Source organism: Rhyacophila brunnea, unplaced genomic scaffold (genome assembly GCF_057557595.1).
Source record: "Rhyacophila brunnea isolate RB1 unplaced genomic scaffold, BYU_Rbru_1.0 scaffold_7, whole genome shotgun sequence".
NCBI classification, from domain to species: Eukaryota; Metazoa; Arthropoda; class Insecta; order Trichoptera; family Rhyacophilidae; genus Rhyacophila; species Rhyacophila brunnea.
This window is the reverse complement of record NW_028233339.1, coordinates 18716120-18737855: the sequence shown is the minus strand read 5'-3', so window position 1 is coordinate 18737855 and position 21736 is coordinate 18716120. Positions and strand designations below refer to the sequence as shown.

At 30.8% G+C, this 21736-nt stretch overlaps 2 protein-coding genes across 6 annotated transcripts in view; one reads left to right on the top strand and one right to left on the bottom strand.

The window, feature by feature from the left end:
* Hs3st-A (Heparan sulfate 3-O sulfotransferase-A) overlaps nt 1–21736 on the top strand; it is a 385115-nt gene that overhangs the window by 280435 nt on the left and 82944 nt on the right. The window lies entirely within an intron of this gene.
* Nucleotides 1–21736, bottom strand: part of LOC147064575 (farnesol dehydrogenase-like) — a 71706-nt gene that overhangs the window by 45434 nt on the left and 4536 nt on the right. Inside the window, exons 2-10 of one of the 5 annotated variants that reach the window (XM_085958287.1) lie at nt 20139–20298; nt 18949–19075; nt 17644–17770; nt 16211–16372; nt 6225–6384; nt 3348–3474; nt 3069–3204; nt 1561–1731; nt 961–1198 (exon numbers count right to left, since the gene is read on the bottom strand). The exons of 1 other annotated variant lie outside the window; for it this stretch is intronic. In XM_085958287.1, the coding sequence (XP_085814413.1) occupies nt 1154–1198; nt 1561–1731; nt 3069–3204; nt 3348–3474; nt 6225–6384; nt 16211–16372; nt 17644–17770; nt 18949–19075; nt 20139–20298 (1215 nt within the window). In that variant the 3' untranslated portion in view covers nt 961–1153. Of the gene's footprint in view, nt 1–949; nt 1199–1560; nt 1732–3068; nt 3205–3347; nt 3475–6224; nt 6385–9383; nt 9703–13454; nt 13749–16210; nt 16373–17643; nt 17771–18948; nt 19076–20138; nt 20299–21736 lie in introns of those variants that run through there. 3 more of the 5 variants (XM_085958293.1, XM_085958294.1, XM_085958292.1) reach the window with 3 other exon arrangements.

Here is a 21736-nt window from a genome sequence, read left to right as displayed (position 1 = left end):
AATTATGTAAATTTTATTTAGGAAGATGTTTCCTGCCATACCATTTTTTACTATAAATGAAAATAATGTTGGGAACTCCTGTTTTAGGTAAATAAACATTTTTTTCTTTCGATTTTATTTATTAGTACAGTACCCATCAGATTAAAATCGTAAATGCCAACCTAAATATTGTGTTTTTCTGTACCTATCAGTTTCAACTATTTCATGCGTTATTAGAAATACATATAACTTTTAGTCACAATATAATTATTCACAGGGTTTCTATTTTTAAATTAATAATATGAATAATTTATATTATTTTATTGATGTATAATTAAATTATTTTAACTATTGCCATCTTTAGAGGATAATGATAACTATAAAATTTGACAGGATTCTGTAATATTTCAATAGATGGCGATAATAATATATATATTTTACATGAAAATAAAGTTGGTTATTTATAATAGTTTTATATATTATTATTATTGCGTATATATAGTTAGGCGTGTCATAATTATTTTATTTAGAAACTGGGGCAAACTATAATAAATTTGAATAAAAATATAAAAACAAACCCTTTTTCCAATCTTGTGTGTGGATCGGAAAATACGTACTTGGTATATTATAACCTTGTTAATTTAGGTAATTATAATCTTGTTGTTTTTCAATGTGTGTTTAGTCCCAGAGTATGGACCTATTAGGTTGAGCAGGTAACTAACATCAATTTCTCGTAAAAAAATATGTTAATAAAACCTCCCCATATTATGATTTTCTTTGGATCAGACAGACATGGTTAAAAAATACATGCCTATTTTTATGTATACTTAGATTCTTCATTGCTCTATTACTATTCACATTTATTGATCGAATTATTTACAACTTATCTCCACATACCCACTATTCCATTTACCTACTACAAAATATAAATACATTATAGAATGTAATAATAAACATTTGTATATATTTTAAATCATTTTTAGATAAAGTTTATTTGTAAGATTTTTTAAGATAAGTAATACAAAATTAATAATAAAACATTCACAATAATAAGTCCACGCCTTGGTCAGTTTATAGAAAAAATGTGGATATTGGATGACAAAATAACACATTTTTATGTAAATAAAGAACACCTTTCTATTGTTTCGTGAAATTTCAAAGTTAATAATAATCACTATGCAATTCTGTGTCCCAAGCCCTGAATGATCAACTCGTGGACCTGAAAAATAATAAAATATTATGTTAACATATTTTAATTATAAATACACACAATAATCTAATAATATTGAAATTGACACGCTCCTAAGATAAGACGGATTGTTCTATTGTATTAAATGTATAAATAAAGTTAAAAAAATAATTTCAAACATAGTGTTATAATTTATTTAAAATATTAAATGTATCCACAAGAAACATGATATTATTATATACGAAAGAAAATATAATAATATTATACAAATAATTACATCTCTTTTAAGTTTAAGAAGTTTAATTATTTCTTACATATTATGTTAAAAATAATATTCCATACTATTAAAAATAATATTTAAAGTTGTTCCATGTATTATTGAAAAAAAATACCTGAACTCTCCGACGAGTACTGAGAACATAAACGATTGCATCCACCACGTCTTTGACTTGAAGAACTTCTAGAATCGGAGCAGAATGGTCTATAATTTCCGTGCTTTTAATACTGGCTTCGGCTACAAAATTATCAATTAACTCCGTCGCTGTTGTCGATGGACTTATACTCTATTATAAAACAAAAAAAAACTATTATTTAATTATTATTCAATTCATGCTTTCTTTCACCCGCTGCCAATGTAATCTTATTACCTTGATAATTTGAGAAAATAGATATATAATAACAATGAAATTAATAATTATATTCAGAGTTATATTTGAAATATGCAATAATTAGTATTGCATATTTCAAATATAACTCTGTGCAACAAGTGCAACAACTGTGTAACAAGTGCAACAAGTACCTATTCCAAGCAATAAAAGAATACGAATTATAAATTAATTAAAATTATTACGTCAAAGCAGGCATTTTATGTGTTTCATTTTTTGTTCTTTTACACATTTAAAAAAAAAGTTTTATTTGAATACTTTTGGAATTTATTAATTAATACACGCGAAACAGAACATTCATCTTTTATAATTAAATGAGAGTGTTATAGTATAAAGAAGTTACTTCGTTTCCCCTAAGTATACCATTATACATCGTGTTCCCCATAGTACTATTTCAATTTGTTTGAAAGCATTGTTAGTTTAAAGTAGATTCTAAATGTTTGTTTATAATATATTATATGGAAAAATCATACATACCATATATTATTATTGATTTAAAATTACTAGAAGTTTGATTTTTTTCGAGTCCATCATCTTAAAATTGGTATAATTGAGAACATATTGACGTTATTCTTGAATGTTATATTTCTCTATGGACAAGATACATATTACACAATACACTAGTGGTGATGGGTGGAGGTAGGCTGTTAAGATCCCCCATAAATAGTGCACATTAAACTTTGTCAATCATACTTATTTGTTTTCATTTAAATAAGACTAAAATCTACAAATTCACAGATTTACAGAAAATTTACAATTAAATTGAACCCAGCGAAACTAAGCCATAATAGATAATAATAAAAAAAATATTCGTCTATCTATAAAATACCTATCTAAAAGTATGCAATAAAATCAAAAATAACTAGGGATATTTTATAGATATAATAAATAATATTTGTTATCTATTATAATTTGGTTAGGCAGGGCTTAATGAATTTAAAAAAATGAACCAACAATATTTCTAATAATATGTATTCTTTATCCAACTATGAATAACGATAAGTATGAATGAAAAAGTGTGAAAAATTTCGTTGTATCGCCCAAAATATACCAAAATTATTATGGTTTTGTTTAGGCAGGGCTTAATTGATTTTTAAAAACTAACCAACACCATCTGTAAATTGTGGTCTTAGTTCAATAAAAATAAATACGTATGATTAACAAAGTTTAATGTTCAATATTTATGACGGATCTTAACAGCCTACCTCCACCCTTCGCTGCTGCAATACACTTACCGATATTTTAATGTTGCTTTTCAGACTTTGGAGTTCAATTCGAAGAGATTCAGTTAAAGCAGTGACTGCAAATTTGCTGGCCGAATACATTCCCATAAATACATTTAAATATTGCGGTACAATATGTCCAGCAACACTGAAAATAAATTTTAACAATAAAATAATCTGGCATACAGCGGCGATTTCTCTTTATATGAGTAATTCTAATTCCATTATGTGACTACATAAAGTATAAACTATGTGGCTGTCATTTAAATGTTTATTTTTCTTTTCCCCAACCTGTTTATGTGTATAATATGACCATCATCTCCTCGTATACGCATTGTTTTTAGTGCCTCTTTCGTGCACACACTCAGTCCCATAACATTTGTATCTAAAACTTTTCTCCATAGTTCAGTATTTCCAGCTTGAACATAACAAAAAGACAAACATGTATTTATTTACATAATACATATTTAATATACTTAGAGTATGTTTAAGGAAATACATATGGTTATACCGAATGTATTAAAACGAAACGCTTATTTCATTTGGTTTACTTAAAAAATTATAAAAACTTATCTCGTATAAATCCAATCACAATCAGTCATAAAATATTTTTTAAATACTATACGAGAAGCATGTCCAAGGCTATGATCTACTATCCAGTATCAAACTTGGCATTAGTCCACCACACTATACTATCGAGTGAAACGGCAAATTATTTTCAACTATACGTGCGACGAAATTTCGGACTGACTGGCAATCGGAGAGCGAAAGTCGAGCTGTGAACACGTCAATTTATTTTGTGATGGCGACGGGGGAATTAATTCTTAAATCGTTTTAAGATGACTAAAAAACTTTACCCATCTACTTGAAAAAGAAAACATGTCAATGAATATATTATTATTTAATAGAACAATAAACATAACATTAAATGGACGCATGTTGACTTTTTATGACAAATTATGTTTTGTTCTGCACGCGTCATTTGCACAATCTTCGCTTCGCGTAGTCACGATCGTTTTAGACCGTTCCCCAGCTGAAGTATAGGCGTAATCTGAGTAGGGAATCCAATCCCGAGCCAAAATTCTGATCCCGTGATTTCGGGATTACAATTTGACAATCCTGGGATCCCGGGACTGGTCCCGGGATTGGGATTTTTTTCCATTGTTAATATAAAATTTTTATATTTACAAATAACATTGATAAAATCGGTCAAAAATAAATCTAGTATAATTTATACTATTTAAGACATTTATTGTTAATATTGTATACGTTAAATCTTGGAAATACACAAGTTTAATGGAGTAAATAATATTGTAATATAAATAATAATGTGAATTTAATATGAGATTGCTATTTCTGATAGTAAAGACATAATGAATAGATCAGCGAGATTTAAAATAGTAAAGCAAATAATCACGGCGTACTTATGGCCTTTCCGCTTCATAAATCTAATTAGTCAGCCAAATATGAAACTGCCGTAAAACGTATGATATCATGGTAAAATTACTTTGTTAAAAGTGCGAAGCATTGTTTTTTTACCAATATTTCTCATTTTTAATAATCTATGTGAAAAAATAAAATGAATCGGCAAGCTACACATCAAACTTCATTCAAACTCAGTTTATTTCTAATGTAGTTATTTTATATTAAAAGTATTTTTTCTGTTATATTTTCCATAAAAATTGATAAAAAAATCAATCCCGAAATCCCGGGATTATGTTTATCAATCCCGGGATTCATAGATATCAAAAATAGCTCGGGATTGGATTCCCTAAATCTGAGTAAACGTATAATATATTTGACTGAGGAAATTAAGGCGTTACATATTGAATAACAAAACTTGTCATTCAGCATCACAAAGAAAAACTTAATTTAACATTCGCTGTGAAAAATATATGATTCGGTTTTCTTTCGGATACCTACTCATTGCACTCATCGTCAAACCATTACTACTACTGTTAAAAAAGAGGAATGCGTGACGGTAACGAGAATTACGCCTCGTTTTAAAGCGTGGGGATTTGCATCTCCTCTTTCTCTCACTTCTGTGGTAGACAATGTGTGATGCAATACGAATTAATTTATACGATGATGTCTCGCTGACTTTCTTACAGTTAATTCGAAAACTACCTTCACGTAAGTCGATTACGGAAATAAAAATAGGATTGGTCAATGTTTAAAAATTTCAATGAAATCATATTAAATTACGACTGAATGTACTATGTACACACTTTTTACAATATATTTTTTTTTTAAGCGCCTATGGTGCGATCAATGGGTTTGCGACGCCTGCTATTTGAGATACGTGCAAATATTATTTTTGTTCTAATATTTTAGTTTACAATCGTTATAATATGTTCATTATCAATGCGGAACTATCTACAATATTTAAATCTAATATTATAAGTAATAATTTTTTTTAGACTTCTCAGTTAGTTCAAAAGAATGCCCAACTATAAAATTCAATATATTGAGAATATTTTTGCGTCAAATCATTTACTTTATTGTATATATTCCTCTGGAATAGACCACATTTTTAAATAATTTATCTGTGGGTCTATTTTATATACAAGGCGGCTATCGATGGAAGCTTATCATATTTATATATTGAGGTAATTGTTACAATAGGTTAGCCATCTCGCTCTAAAAGTTAATACAGTCAAGAGAGAGGCAGTTAAAACAATGCACTTTTTGAGAGTTTAGACAATTAACTTATTGTAACAAGTAACCTCTTAATACATAAATATGATAAACTACCGTATATAGCCGCCTAATCCAGTATTATAATTAATATTAATTCTTATTGTCACTGATAACGAAACTATCATTATCATAATTATTAGCTCCACAACTCTGTATGGATCTTTGTCACTATACGTAAAGGTTTCTTGGGATAATTTGGTTTAGTTATTCTAAACCAAATCGGACTATACACCTATACGGTACCCCTATACTGGACTATACCACAGAATCTATACACAGATATTTCCAAAAAACTATAAATTGATTCCGATGGTGCTATTTAAAAAATAATATTAGTTAGTCGGTATGTATCCTAACATCGATTATCAAGTACCTATCTACATATATTTTTTTTAAATGTAAGTTTAATAATATGTACTCAATTTAAAGTTTTATAATAATACATTATCTTAATAATATTGTGCTTACTTGATAAAGAGTTAGATTTCACAATTCCAGCATTATTAATGAGTATATCGACTCCTCCAAGCTCTCTTTCAATCCAATTGAATGTTTCAATTATTTCATTTTCTTTTGTGATGTCGCATTTCTTTGCATAAATTGTACCTTTTGATATAGTTGCATATTCCTGAAAACCAATTATATACTTTTATTAAAAATTATAAGGTGTATTTTCAGATACACATATTAGGTATAATTTATGTTCATTATAAATGTTACGTATTTTGCCACGCCGGATATTCCAATTATGAGATAGATTATTTATAATTTATTATTAGTTGATGATAAAAAAATTTAATGCTAGCGTGTGGGGTAAAAGAGCTTTATTTCAATACCATTTACCTAGAGGCCAAATACGATGAGCGGTTTTCTTCGTATAAATAATTATAAAACCATGGGTTACAGACCCGAACCCGTTGCTTGTCAAAAATATGCACACTGTTATTTCAATATGTATTTGATCCCGTGAAAAGATTCAATGAATGTGCTAATAGCTAATAACTATACATCGTTAAAAAAAACTGTTTATATATCTTCCACTCCTTTGCATAATATATCAAAGATTTTCTTTTGGCAAGTATAAGGAAGCTTAAGGAATAAATCGACTAGTATAAATTTAATTTTCCAATGTCTTTGATTGAAACGAGTTTTCATGATGTGTTGTAAAATTTTACATCTAACTGCGGTTCATAAAATTTATTATCCTAATAAAAGCAAAATATTTTATGAATCGGAATTAGTAGATAAAATAATTGATAGTAGATCTTTTTGTACGATTTACTCTTAAAAACAATGTCTCCAAAGGCTGCGGTTTGCGGGAAAAGATTTGACCTATTTATTTTATCGAAGTGATATGGAAAAGATTTTGTCTTATTGATATCGAATTTTATTATCTAGTCTAGGCATGAACATTTGATCCGCGGACCGCATGCAGCTCTGGATATGTATTATTCATGTTAATAGAGATTTTTGAGACAGCTTTAGAAGATTTATAAAAAAATTAATACTAATTTGAGATCAAAATATATCCTACTGTTTTTACGTGTTCCTCTTTTATTTATTATACATTAACTAGGTACTATATCATATTATACTTGTCTTGATTTATCCGTCATACACGAGAGAAAACATATTCACATGTTTAGGAGAGAGCGACACAGGAAAAAGTCGAAAAGGTTCACTTAAAACGCAAATTCTAAATTTGAAAAATAAACTGACACAAAAAAAAAATATGTTAATCGAATCGTGAAAGAAAACAAATCAAAGGATACTCTCAAAAAAGTTTGACAGATACCTATAGTACAGTACTAGCAAATCGAGTATACAGAAAGTATTCCACGACATTTCAATTAATTTTATTTGTAACAGATCGACGGAGAAGTGCAAGTAATAAAGTCTAATTGTGATTTTAATCAAAATAATTTATCTTGCAGAACTAATCCATATCCAAAAATTTTGACAGATGGCACTACCACTAATAATCTTTTCTAGAATTTTATATTTTATGTGTGGCATAATATGATCCCTCTTCACTCAATGTAGCCCAGGGAACCGAAAAGGTTGAATATCTATGATATAGTAATATTGCGGTAAAATGAGATTGTTGTCAAAATACCCAATTTACGTTGTTTTAATAAAACTAAACGAACACAACAAAATATAATAATACCACCACATAATTATAGATACAAGGCCGACTATATACAGGCCGTGGCACTGAATTACTTACTTATTTTAGTGGTGTAGATGAGATACTACGAGTATGAATGAAATTTGACAAATTACGCACATTCGCCAAAACAGACAAAACAAATGATTGCGATCCTCAAAAGTTTAGTCTTAACTTTTAGTCGGACTCAGACAACTAATAAGGTAGAGTGTAAAGCTACGAGGATTGTCTAGCGATATAATAGAAAGCATGAAAATTAATACAATTAACTTATAGATAAAAATTTTAACCGTTTTAATAATTTAATGATATGTTCATATCGTACTAATAAGAAAAAACTAATTTATTTAATTCAAAGATAACCTTCAAATAAAATAAAAACATTTTAAAATGCTCGTTCGTTGAACGGTCACATAGTTACAATGCTATAACAAGATTATTTTTATCATTAAAATATTATTTAATGGACACTATAAGGGGATCATAATAATAAATGTATTTTATGTTATTCTTAATTTAAAATAATTATTATTATATTAATAAAAAGAACTTTTTATATACAACGTTTTTAAATTTTCTGTTGAATCATATAAACTTCACTTGACTAGCTTAAACGATCAAAAAAAATTGTACTTGATAGAATTAATACTGAAATGTCATATTGATTTCCAAAGTAACGCATGTATATATTAATATTAATAATTTAGTTGCTAGGACCCACTTAACAACCATTAATAGTTTTACTTTTTACGTATTTCTTCCGAAATAACTTTTCATATAAAACAGAATTAACTGAAAATGAAATGAATTCTACTTAAAGATGGCTAAAAGTATTAAAAAAATGCATTGGCATCGTATTCTGATATATTCTAAAAGATTCAAATGTATAGCTAGTCGGGAAGTTAGTTAAAAATCAATTACAAGATTTGTACCGGATAAATAACCACCGGACAAACAACCACCGGACAAATAAGAATACTAGCTAAGAAAAACGCTGTAAAAATGAAAAAAAATAGTAATATAAATGTTTATAACTTGGAATCTACTTTATTTACATCGAATCTAGTTTCGTTATTGCCACATATTTACTAAATTATGTCTTAATAAATAAACGTAAATAGATCATTGAACAAACACGCATTTTATATCAGATATTTATTTAATAAAAATAGTAAATCTCTAATTTTTTCAAACTATGTTCAATTGTGACCTTTTTAATAAACATATCGAACTTCGTTTAAAAAAACGTACACTTCATATTATAGGTACCTAGTTTTTTTTAATTTAAAGTTTATTTTCTAACTTAATAAAATAAATATTTCAATGTTCTATTATTTAAAGTAAAAGTTATCGGTAAAATATAATAAATTGAGGGTTTTTCTAAAAACGTTACAATCCACCTTATAAAATAGATCTTGCATTGAAAAATAGCATAATGACTAGTATACTCCACCCACCCTAATTTTCTCTTCTCTCCTCGCTAATCCCACCACTATAACTCCAATATCTGCCAAAGTCTTTGCAGTCGCAGCTCCAATTCCACTACTGGCACCAGTAACAACCGCCACTTTTCCAATCCAGCGGTCCATAATCCAGCTGTAAATATACTTATCACAGTATATCACTAATAAACGCAACAGAAAATCGAGATAAATCAATGAAAACTTGTCTAAGAAAATTTCTCAGAGATATCGCATTCGCTGTTTATTTTATTTTACAGTATAACGCGTTGATACCAGATAGCAATGTTGACAAGAGCTAGTAGGTCGTGTAACTGAGTTATCTACAACACGTTCACTACTTTTATATCAGACAATATTAATCAATGCATACATTTTTATGAAAGATAAATACGCTGTGGTTTCTGTGTTGGTTTTAGTCATAATAATAGAATTCAATATAACTACAAATAGTTACTTTGTCCTGACTGGAAAACTATTTTTCCGAGACCAAAAGTAAAATTTTAAAATTAGTTAGGCAAGCAATTACAAATCAAAATGTCATCTATATCCTATCATACTCCATAATTAGAGTAAAGGCAAATTATAAGATCAAACAAGAAGGAAGTGCCTTCGATCCATCATCACGTCTGGCGCCTTCCGCCATGTGAGACATGCTGCTCATTTATATCGTTTTTGTTATACCGCTGAAATGCCTGACGTGTCAGCTCATGAACTCGAGTGTTTTTAACGCGGTCGTACCAGTATCCCTCTAAAATTCCGTGAAAACATCGATTATCAAAGCTTAAAAGTTCACACCTTTAAGCCTTGGTAAGATACAATGTCTCATAATCATGCTGGGGCACAACTAAAAAAAAAGACCCACCAAACCAACCGCCCGCACCGCACGCGGCCTTAATCGGGCTATCACGAGACTCAACATTTGTACGAGAAGCATCAGTAGTTATTTATATCTGTGAATATATCAGGACCAGTTATCCAAGACTGAGGTCGCCGCGCGCTCTAGTGTGCTTTGACTGAGAAAATTGACTTATTTAATAAAAATTTCCACGGATTGAGAAAGTTACGTTTGGTCATCACAAAAGACCATTTTGACTGATTCCAGACACCGCCGTGCACATGCGGATTCCACGTTTACTGTAAAGATTTCCATCGCCATCAACTAAGCTTTATAACGTGGACACTAACTTAAGAATTATACCGGATACCCGCAGAGAAGTTTCGACGTCAATGAATACAGGATGTATATGAATCCTATCACCACTTTTAGATAAAAAAATCATGAGGTTAGTGTTTTCGGTGAGACTACTCACAGTGACAATCCATCCAATCGTCGAATAAAGAATCACATCTCTCTATCCCAAATCACACACACGTTAAAAATAATAATTATTTCGATTACTTTTCAATGCATTTTTAATTCTCTGTAGGTGCATCTAGTTTTTTCGCGTATTAAAATTTCGAATATTTTTTATTTACATTCTTCTATCGTATTATCATATTGCATTATTAAATGCACGTAGAATATATATTATGTTTTCTCAGCTCAGTAAATATAACTGCAACTGTATGTTTTGGCCATATCAAAGAATGTATTATTATATAAAAATAAATCTTAATGTAACTAAAACTCCATCTATAATGATTTGCTATGACAGTAACGAATTTCAATAATAATTATTATAATTTGTATTTTAAAAGTAAATCTACTGAAATTAGCACCCTTTCTTGAAACATATTGCTGACAACACTATTAAAGCCTAATTATACTTTATTTTCCGACAATGTCCGATCCTAATAGGATCATAATATGGGCCTCCACAGCGTAGAGGTTTGTATTAAAAGATTTTTGTTTTTTTACGAGAATTGGATGTCAGCCACTTGCTCAATCTATTAGGTCCATACCCTGACTCACACACAAATTGAAAAACAATATGTGTACTTGCCATACCCAGGATTCGAACATGAGAACCACGGCGTGATAGTCCAACGCTTAAGCCGCGCGGCCACCGTGGATGTTAATAATATGTAGATACGTGTGTGAAAATATCTACATAGATACCAAAATTATCAATAATTGATTAAATTCATAAAAATATCGTGGGATATAAATGTATTTAAATTTCAATATAACTGCACTTTAAATCAATCTTGGACTAAATGGACAGGTCATTTTGATAATGGTGAGGGTGATAGTAATTGACACTTGACACATTCGAGACACAAATCTAAATTTATAAATAAATATATAATTTTGAAATTAAAGAATCTTATATTCATAAAACTTGTATATAATAAGATAATTTAATTAAATGTATCAATTATACAGTACCTATCTTTCATGGGCCTTATTACCGAGGATCGTGGTTTTCATGAGCAGTTCTATGCAGAATATTCTACTTACGATTCTCCTCCAGCACTCTTGATTTTATTGACCCAACGTGCAAAATAGAATAGTTTAATTAGAATGGTATCAGATTATTCTGGCAGTGAAGGCGACTCATTTAGGTGTTGATATCGTTACTTTCAAATGACATTAACATCGTTACAACGTGATTTTGTCCATGCCGCAAAACCACAATGATGACGTGTCCTTCTTCTACCTGTATTGCACACAGCACCTATTTATTTTTATACGGTAGGTATTTTTTGATATTTAAAGAATATGACATGTAATACAAACTATTATAGTTTTTGGGGATAAATCATAATATTATTCTCGAACACAGAATAGACGATAAATTCCGGTAGGCTATATACCGATAGGTACAGTAAAGTTTGATGCAGGGTTTTGAATGTGTAAGTGTCCTACGAAAATAAACCACGCATTATAGACGTGCAATAGTGTGTGTAATGCACCAATATTATATGAGCGTCAATACATAAACCGAGAGCAGCTGTCAGAATTCAACATATAACGTATTCTTGACACGTGTTTAAATTTATCCCGTATTCTTCCTTACTCGAGATCGGTTACCTGCTTCTCCTTACCCGTTAAGTATTTCAGTTCCCATTATTTCTGCTGTTACATGTAAAATGTACGTATTACATTTCGCCGTATAACTGTTTAATGTAGGCTGTCTTACCGGAAAGAGATGGTTATATAGCATTGCGATCAAAAAATGATGTGTTATCGTGGAGTATTGCAGATAAAAACATTAATTTGGTATTAACTGGTATCAACTATCTGATAATAAAGCTGTCATTATTATCAAATATCTATTAGGTACAACTTGATACTAACAAGCACCTAACAGAAGTTTATATAAATACACACGATATGTTTGTATTTCTGATTTACTTACTACTTACCTTTTTCTGTCTTTCCCGTCTTTTGCTGGTTTCTGTTAAGTATTTTTCATGTGTTTTATTTAGACATGAATTTCATCCTAATATTTACGATACTACGGTGAACAGTGATACGGCCAACTGCATACGTACACATTTCCAGACACGGGGTTGAGCGAATGGCTAATATTCATTACATGTAATAAAATTAATCTTCTGTCTGTGGAAGCATTAACTAGTATGGTATTGTATGCTGTGATTTTTTTAAATTATATTTGGGTCAACAAACATGCTTTTTTCCAGTTAATTGTATACTTGGGAAGATATTTTGGCAAAAATGGCGCATCTCGTGGTTGAAGAATCTGCGACAGAGATTCTACCAAAATATAGACTTTTTCAGAACCGTAATGAATACGACGGAGATAAAAATATTGATAGACAATGTTCGGTTAGGGTTAGACGATAGGACATACAATAAAGGAAATAAAAAGGTGGGCACCTCTAAATACAAGAATAAAAAAATGATACTCATTCTAAATATCATTATACTACTTGATAAATATTTGTCATTTGCTGGGTACTTGACAAGTCATTGGAACAGGCGTATTTGTATAAATGTTGGCCATTTTTTTTTTTTGAATTTTGACGGTGAATAATTTCATGGAAATATGGACACGTCATATTATGGGAACAATTTATTTCAGTGCACTTTTTCGAGTGGTATTTGTCAGGTTACACAAAACGGATTATAGACATTAATACAAATAATGAAACAAAGTATTTTGAGCTTTTCTTATCAATTTTATTTGCTTTCATTAAAATATTTTATTGTTATTTATTATATAGCCTTCTTTATGCTTGTTTTAACTTATATTTTAATTTTAGTAAATCAATACGCATAATACAATCGTCTTTGAATACATTATTATGTATTATATTATTTCTCCCGCATCGATGGCTCTTTATTGAATATTTTTATTTCTATATTGTTATCAATATAATTAGATTTCGTCCGATGTTGACTCAGAGTTTTTACAATCCCACTTCTATTGAGCGCATAATAATTTCGTGAACCTAAAAAAATATTACCAATATTGAATTTTCATTTTAAAAATCATTTAGATTGTATCAAATATTTGTCCTAGAAAGTATATTCTATTTGACCAAACCACGTAAACAAATGTATATTGATGATTTCTTTGTAACAAAATCACACCACAAATCAACAAAATTAAAATATTATCGTAGTACCTACTATATACATTGTTGGAATATGTTTTCAATTCATAATAGTATGTATTATAATACAAGTTAGCAGACACTGACAATAATTGTTAGAATATTATTTTAACAACTGCCAATACCTGGTGTCTTTTTTTACAATACACTATTTAGTACTTAACTAAAGTTGAAATACATACTATGCTAGATATATTATTTTTCTAAATAATTTAAAACATTGTTTTCTCTCTCATGTTAACTAACTTTTAGTTGACATAGATAACAAAATATTCTGTACGGTGGTAGATTAAGTAAGATTGCACCTATAATTCCATAGTTATTATCGCCATCTTTAGCGACTTGTTTTAAAATACTATTAATTGCTATTGTTTAATCAACATTTAGATATACACACTCTGGCAGTCACGGGACAGAATAAATGGTGTTGCCAAATAAGGTTTATATCATAATATTCCACAAAAAGACAGTGCTAAACCACCGATCTGCCTTCTCGGTCGTTTAATCGTGGCTGAGAATCATAACCACCCTGAAATGCAGTTTCTTACTGCGCGATCAAGGCTTCCAACCCCTCTCGGTCCTCTGTTTCTCTCAGAGCAGAGTAAAGACTACTCCTAATAAGCTCTTTTTTTGGTAACTCCAGCGTTTCGACGCTCTTTCTCCGCTTTTCCTTTCATGGAGTATATCCCAAAACCCAATATTATGTATTAAAAAAACTGCAAAATGCATCTCAGACATATTTCCAAGAGCCGTTTCTTCATCTGGAGTCTCCGCATGATTAACTGGTTCGTTTTGTTCTCTGTCCAAGAAATACAAAGCATTTGGCACCAACAACACGCTTAGAAGTCACCAATTGCCTTCCGCTCCCTTGCATTCAGGTACCATGACATTAATATAAAAATATAGAGAACACTAATGTATTTTTCTCGACCATGTCCGATTCTAATAAGATCATATGAGCCTCTACAGATGGAGGTTTGTATTAACAGATTTTGTTTTTACGAGAAATGGATGTCAGCCACTTGCTCAACCTATTAGGTCCATACTCTGACTCAAACAGAAATTGATGTATTTGTCAGACCCAGGATTCGAACCTGGGATCCACGACACTATTAATAGGCCGACGCTTAATCCATGCGGCCGTCGTGAGTAGTACACTTATGTATGCGTAAGCATAATTTTCGTGACAATATCCATCCATAGAATGGTAAGACGTGTCATCGCATTTTTAGCAATCTGTTTGCGCCTTTTTATTTCTGCTTCATATCCGTCTTTACCACTATTGGTCGATTCCAGATAACTCGTCAACTGTTTCTAGATATTATAGTATACTTGCGGCGGGTAGATGGTTAGCCCTATCTATAACCACTAACTTGTACTATAAAGGGGGCCATTTTTGCGACTTCCTCTACCAGTTTAGCGGTTCTATGAATTCCCTGTCATCAGCAGCTATTAATGAATCTTTTGGATTTTTTTTCTAGCTGCCAATTATTATTCCGACGGATCAATAATCGAGAGCTTTCTGCACTATATGCTCTTTATATAGAGAGTTTTATATACTGAGTAGATAAAAGACAATCTTGGCGGACCCCCTTTTCGGTTTTTTTTTAATGCGTTATTTGATGTTACTTTTGTGTGCTCTTGTTATACCGATAAGCAATGATCAAAAACCTAAAAAATAAACCTACAATCGGACAAGCATAATTGTTAATGTTGCCGAACACCAAATTAATTAACCAATATGAAAATATTACGAACGTGATTTTTATACTTAATTTACGTGATTTATAAAGTGGATTGAAATCCCAAGGCACATCGGTTGGGAATCTACTAATATATAGGGAAAATACTAGATAGGTAGACAATAAGTAACATTGTTATCTAGGTTTTCTAATAACTTTTTATGTATCAGAATATGGTCATAAAGAAAATGGTTTTTTCAAGAGACTTAAAAACAGATAACTTGATAATTCATGATAATTATTTTCACCACATAGTATTTACTGCGTATATTACATAATATTGTTTTGCTCACATGATGAGTGGAATAAGAAAGGATTCATTTAATGTAAGAAAGGGATAATTGTGAATTTTTAATGTAAAAAATGTAAGAAATGGGGTAAAATTAAGGATTATTTCATTACCTTTTCATATATTTTAATATTTATATTTAAACGCAGGAATTCTTAACTTAGTATTCATTTTTAGCTTTGTGAATTCCAAGTGATAACAATATTATATATTAAAATGAAATATTTATTTTGATCCAGTGAACATAATTATTTAAATTTATATACCTGCACATGTGGTTTTGTTCCAATAACATAGATGGCAGCGTCCGCAATATCTTGGGCGTCCAAAGAATTAGGAAGACGCACTGACGAATTTGGAGAAATGTAACCTGATTCAATGTATGCGTTTTTCGCCATATCAGTGTTTATCAGCCCAGGACTTATACTCTGAAAATTAACATGCACATCAATATTTATTTACCTACTAACCCAGCAAGCATATTAATGTTTTCAATAGTTTAGTGTGTCTAATAGATCGAAGTCTTCACGTTATACTACCAACAACAGGTTGTTTTCCATGTCTTTGTTTACCTAATCATAGCAAAAGACAACATAAATATTTAAAAAATAAAACATTTCCATATTTATGCCAATAAAAAAATATTCATAATGCTTTCGATATGAATGAATAATAAAATAATCTTAAAGTATTAATTATTGGAAATATCGGTGAAACATGAAAGAATTCAAAGTTTTTTGATTATAAATCGTACGTTTGATAAAATACGTTATTTATATTGTTAAGCATAGTTAAGTTGGTGAACTCCACAAATATGGGCATCTCTCAGTTGGCATACGAATGTATAGATTGTGATTACTGAATACTTACTCGAATGAAGGTATAAATGGTTTTACATATGTTTTATAGAATTTTTCAATTACATAACATAGTGAAGTATTAATGTCTGCTTATTATCTACTCATCGTGACGGATTTTCATTTTATACGTCCTGCAAATTGGCAAATAAATTTCATGGCAGTATTGTGAGCAGTGGCGGCTCGTCGATATGCACTGCGGTACTGCAGCACCCCCAAGCAAATTGAGATAAATGTAATATATTATAATGTAAATGTAATCTAATATATGCATAAATTTATGTATATTATATGAAAATATCAATATTATTAAGCGTGTAATCAGCTCGCCCGCGCATCGATACATCCAATATCCATTAATATTATCATACAGCGCGGTAGGTACTTGATTTTGCACAGTACCAATTTCAATAGAATATTCTCAAGGAGGCGACAGAGGGGCGCAGGCAGCGGTGCTCGCAGCTTCGTACTGCCGGTCAGTCTCCTCCAGTCAGTATTTTTCCATTTCTGCGTCGCGCGTGAACACATTGTTAAAATTTATTTATGCAAGCAATTTAATATGCAAAGTTCTTTATTTTAATTATTAATACAATTAATCATTTATATTTAATTTTGATGTTTATAGTAAAATATAATCCAAATGAACATTTATTTTTATTTTTAATCAACTGCAGCACCCCCAAATATCTTATCCACGAACCGCCACTGATTGTGAGGTAACAATAGGAACGGAACGTAACGTTGCCTAGTTTATCACGATTTTGCAGCTGTAATTCTATTTTGATATGAATGCATTGCTTTAGACATTTCTTCGATATAACGTAACTCGACATTCTACCTACCGTAATTTTGATTTTGCTTCGCAGATCTCCCAGTTCTAGTCTTAAAGATTCTGTAAGAGCTGTTACTGCGAATTTACTAGCTGGATATACCCCTCCTTTCATATTCGATATGTAATGTCCAGTCGTACTGAAAAATATCAAAAACATTACGAAAATGACTCTTTTTTCGCTAATGCCGTCAATATTAATTTGATAGTAGTTGTATGACCATTGTAATAATACATAGAGTAAGCCATGTTTAATAAATGAATTAATCAAAAAAATCTTGAATACAATCTATAAATTATAAAGATATATGTAAGTATTATAAACAATCAGAATTTATTATTATCTAAACAATATTAATCGCATTACGTGCGACTTAAATACGCTCCAGGACGAAATACGTTCTTATAACGGAATTGGTAACATACCGTAACTTATGTACATGTATTATAGTAAAAATACGATTTTACGTATGGTTGTATTATTTTAATCGTAATTAATTGGCCAGTTTAAATAAAGTGATTTCTGTTTAAATTTAACAGCTGCCCTCCAGTGAACGCGGTAAAGATATGCGCTTTCGAATTTGTACACCACTTAAAGTGATACATCAGTGAAACGGCAAATAATTTTCAACTATAGGCGCGACGAAATTTTGGATTCGCTGCCATTCGGAGAGAGAACGTCGAGCTGGAAACACGTAAATTTGTTTCGTGATGGCGACGGGTGTATTAATTCTTAAATCGTGTAAAGATGACTAAAAACGTTACCCATTTACTTTAAAAAGAAATCATGTCAATGAATATATTATTATTGTTACTGATAGAACAATAAACAGAACATTAAATGGACACATATTTGATTTATATGACAATTTATAATTCGTTTGACATGCGTCATTTGCACCCGCGACCTGCAATCCGCGCATCGCCTACCCACGATCTTTTTAGACCGTGCCTCAACTGAGGTATAGCCTTAAGAAAGGATTAATAGTCATACAAGGGGCAAGAGAGTGTTTTGTAATCTACAGCCCTTTTAAATAAGTTAACAATCAATTACATAACCGTCTATGATGTTCATTGTCGAATGCGTAAATAATTAGTATCAAGATAATGTGTGTTTGGTCGGTTCCGGCCGTAAATGAAGTACATTTATGGAATCGAAATCATTCCATCAATAAAATTGTAAAGTAAAATAAGTCTCAGTGTGGCAATATATAAACTAGATAAATAACATAAATAAATTCTTTCTATACATGAATGTAAAAATAAATTTGTTTACCAATAAAGTCGACAAATTTTCCATCATTAGAATCATTATTACCTATTAATATGAATAATATGGCCATTATCTCCACGTTTTCTCATTGTTTTTAGCGCTTCTCTTGTACAAATACTTAGCGCCAAAATGTTTATGTTCAAAACATTTTTCCAATCCACAGTTAGTCCATCTAGTTGAAAAAACATAGTCAATAAAAAATTTATAACAAAACTTTGATTCAATAAATCCTACCTTCTTTTTGTGGTTACTGGTTCTTCTATAATATTCAAATGTTATCACATCAGATGTTTTAACAGCTCAACGACATAATAATTAGAAAGGAAATACTCCATAATTAAACGATTGCCATATCCAGTGGCGCACCCAGGATTTAATATTGGGGGGGGGCCAAGGAGGAGAATGTAAATTAGTCCCTTAGGCTCTTTTTCTTCTTCACAGCCTAATTTCTCGTTGTCTATTGCACTCGGTGTACCTACACCATGGTCCCCACATCCTGAAACGGGCCCTCAGGCTAGGATATTTGGCGGGCCCCCTACCTACCGCTCAGATTAAAGGCAGTGTGAAACACTACATTAACGTTTTTCAAATTGTGTTTTAGTTCAAATTAAGGGTACTTATACATAAGAATTATTGGCGATTTTCAATACATCCACTTTAATAATGGAGCTGTCGAGTATCGACACATAATAATCAAAAAATATAATGCACAATTTTATAAGTAATTGAAAATGTTCATGGTCAAGAAGTATAATAGCGACTTTTTTACTATTAAAGCTAATTTATGATGTGTGTTTATCTCACTTATCTGGTCAACCCGACACGCCGGGGCCCCAGGCTAGAGCCCTGTCAGCCCTCCCCAGCCATGACCTACACCACTCCGGAATTCGGGTGGACACTTAACACTTCCATTAAGGGATTGGGTTTCTAAAAAAACCTGACATTAGTGTTTCGAAATTTTTGTGTTAGAAATTAAAATCTAAGAAATTTTTCTAGAGGGTGCTCGAGAATTTCAAATCATTTTTTGCCGTGTTTTTATTTGTCTAATCTATTGGCTTTCAATTTCAATGTTTTTGGGGGGGGGCAAGGCCCCTTGGCCCCTCCCCTGGGTGCGCCACTGGCCATATCTACATAATAAATTAAAGAAATATTTTTATTCAACCATAGCAGTAAATTGGAGCAAAGTTTCAAATAAAAACAATACAGTATTTATCGGTGTATTTTCTCAATTTTACCTGATAGGTTTCCAATTTTAAACATGCCAGCATTATTGACTAAAATGTCAACACCTCCCAGATTATCTTCAACCCAACGAAACGCCTTCAAAATGTCCTCTTCTTTTGTTAGGTCACAATGAACACCGTGAATTGTTCCTTTTAATTTAGCAGCATACTCCTAATTTTGACAATGAGTAAAATTGTCATAATTAATACAGTCAATTTATGTTACGAACAGCATTTTCTACGACAGTAATTCAAACGAACAAAGAACATAAAACGAGACTTTTACACTTGATTTTTTGTAGTTCACTATCCAACCGTATGTAAAGTTAGGAATGGTGTATGTGATTTGTACCTACAGTTTTCCGCATTGCATTCGGAGAATAAGCAATTACTTACTACCACTATGATAAGAACTCATAACTTTGCGCTGCGGTCTGCCTATGGGGAACCTGGGACTTCGTATATGCAATTTAAAGAAAAACTTATATTTATTATCATATCATATCAGTGGCGCACTTAATGACGTAGAAGCCCGACGCACTGGTTGATTTCGAGACCCACTGTGATAGAAAAATAACAATGTGTTTTTACTTTTCCAAATAAATACGGCATTCGAACGATTCTTTATTTTTGCTTTGTTTATTTTGTTATTACGTATCTTTGTTATATTATTGTATTATTTAATAATTTCATGGATGGTTTTCTGGGTCCTCTTTAAAATTTTCTAACGAATCGATTGTGTCATTTGCGTCAACGTCGATAAATATATTAAACCATACTGTAATTTTTTTCCGTAGGTATATACAATTTAAAAAAAATATCGTACTTAAATGTTATTGAACTAAATACATACAGTTAATAATATATACACCCGATCCTCTTTTTGCATGGGGTATACGTTCCAAAGACTACCTTGCAAAACACAACCGTATAAAAAAAGATAAGGTGCCCATACAAAAATGGTAGATAGTTTCCATTACTTAAAATCAACTCAAAATTCTAAATTCTTGAACTCAAAAATAAATCTAATTTATTTATTATTTATACGTACATTAAAATATTAATACAAAACAACACATAGTTTTCGATTTAAATTAAATTTAGCATAGAGAAATATATTCATTCAGTCTCGTTACTTAACAATAAACGTGCCCGTTTATTGCTGTTTTTCCTTGGCGAAAAATTACTCTCACCGCTGGAAAAATTTAATGACGCTGACGCCGAATCACGCGGGGCGTCTCTCGTATCGAACCCGCAGTGACTGACTAGTGGCGCCATGTATGTACGTATCTATATCTGGGCGGCATCCGGTGACAACATATGTATGCACCAGGTGTGCGGTCTATTGCAATGCATTTTTTGATAAATATGTACATACATACGTATTTTTATTCCTTTTGGTTTTTTTAGACCGTGTTAAAGCAAAAAATTAGTGTAAATAAAATATAATAAAAAATAATCGGTACCTTTTTAAACCGTGTAATTTTGAAACCGTGCAAAAAGAGGATATGGTGTATAGTTGAAATTATTTTAAATTATACAAAATTATAAAATATAGTTAATTAATTATAATGCTTATGTACATCATAATCTTTTTTGTATTAAATGCT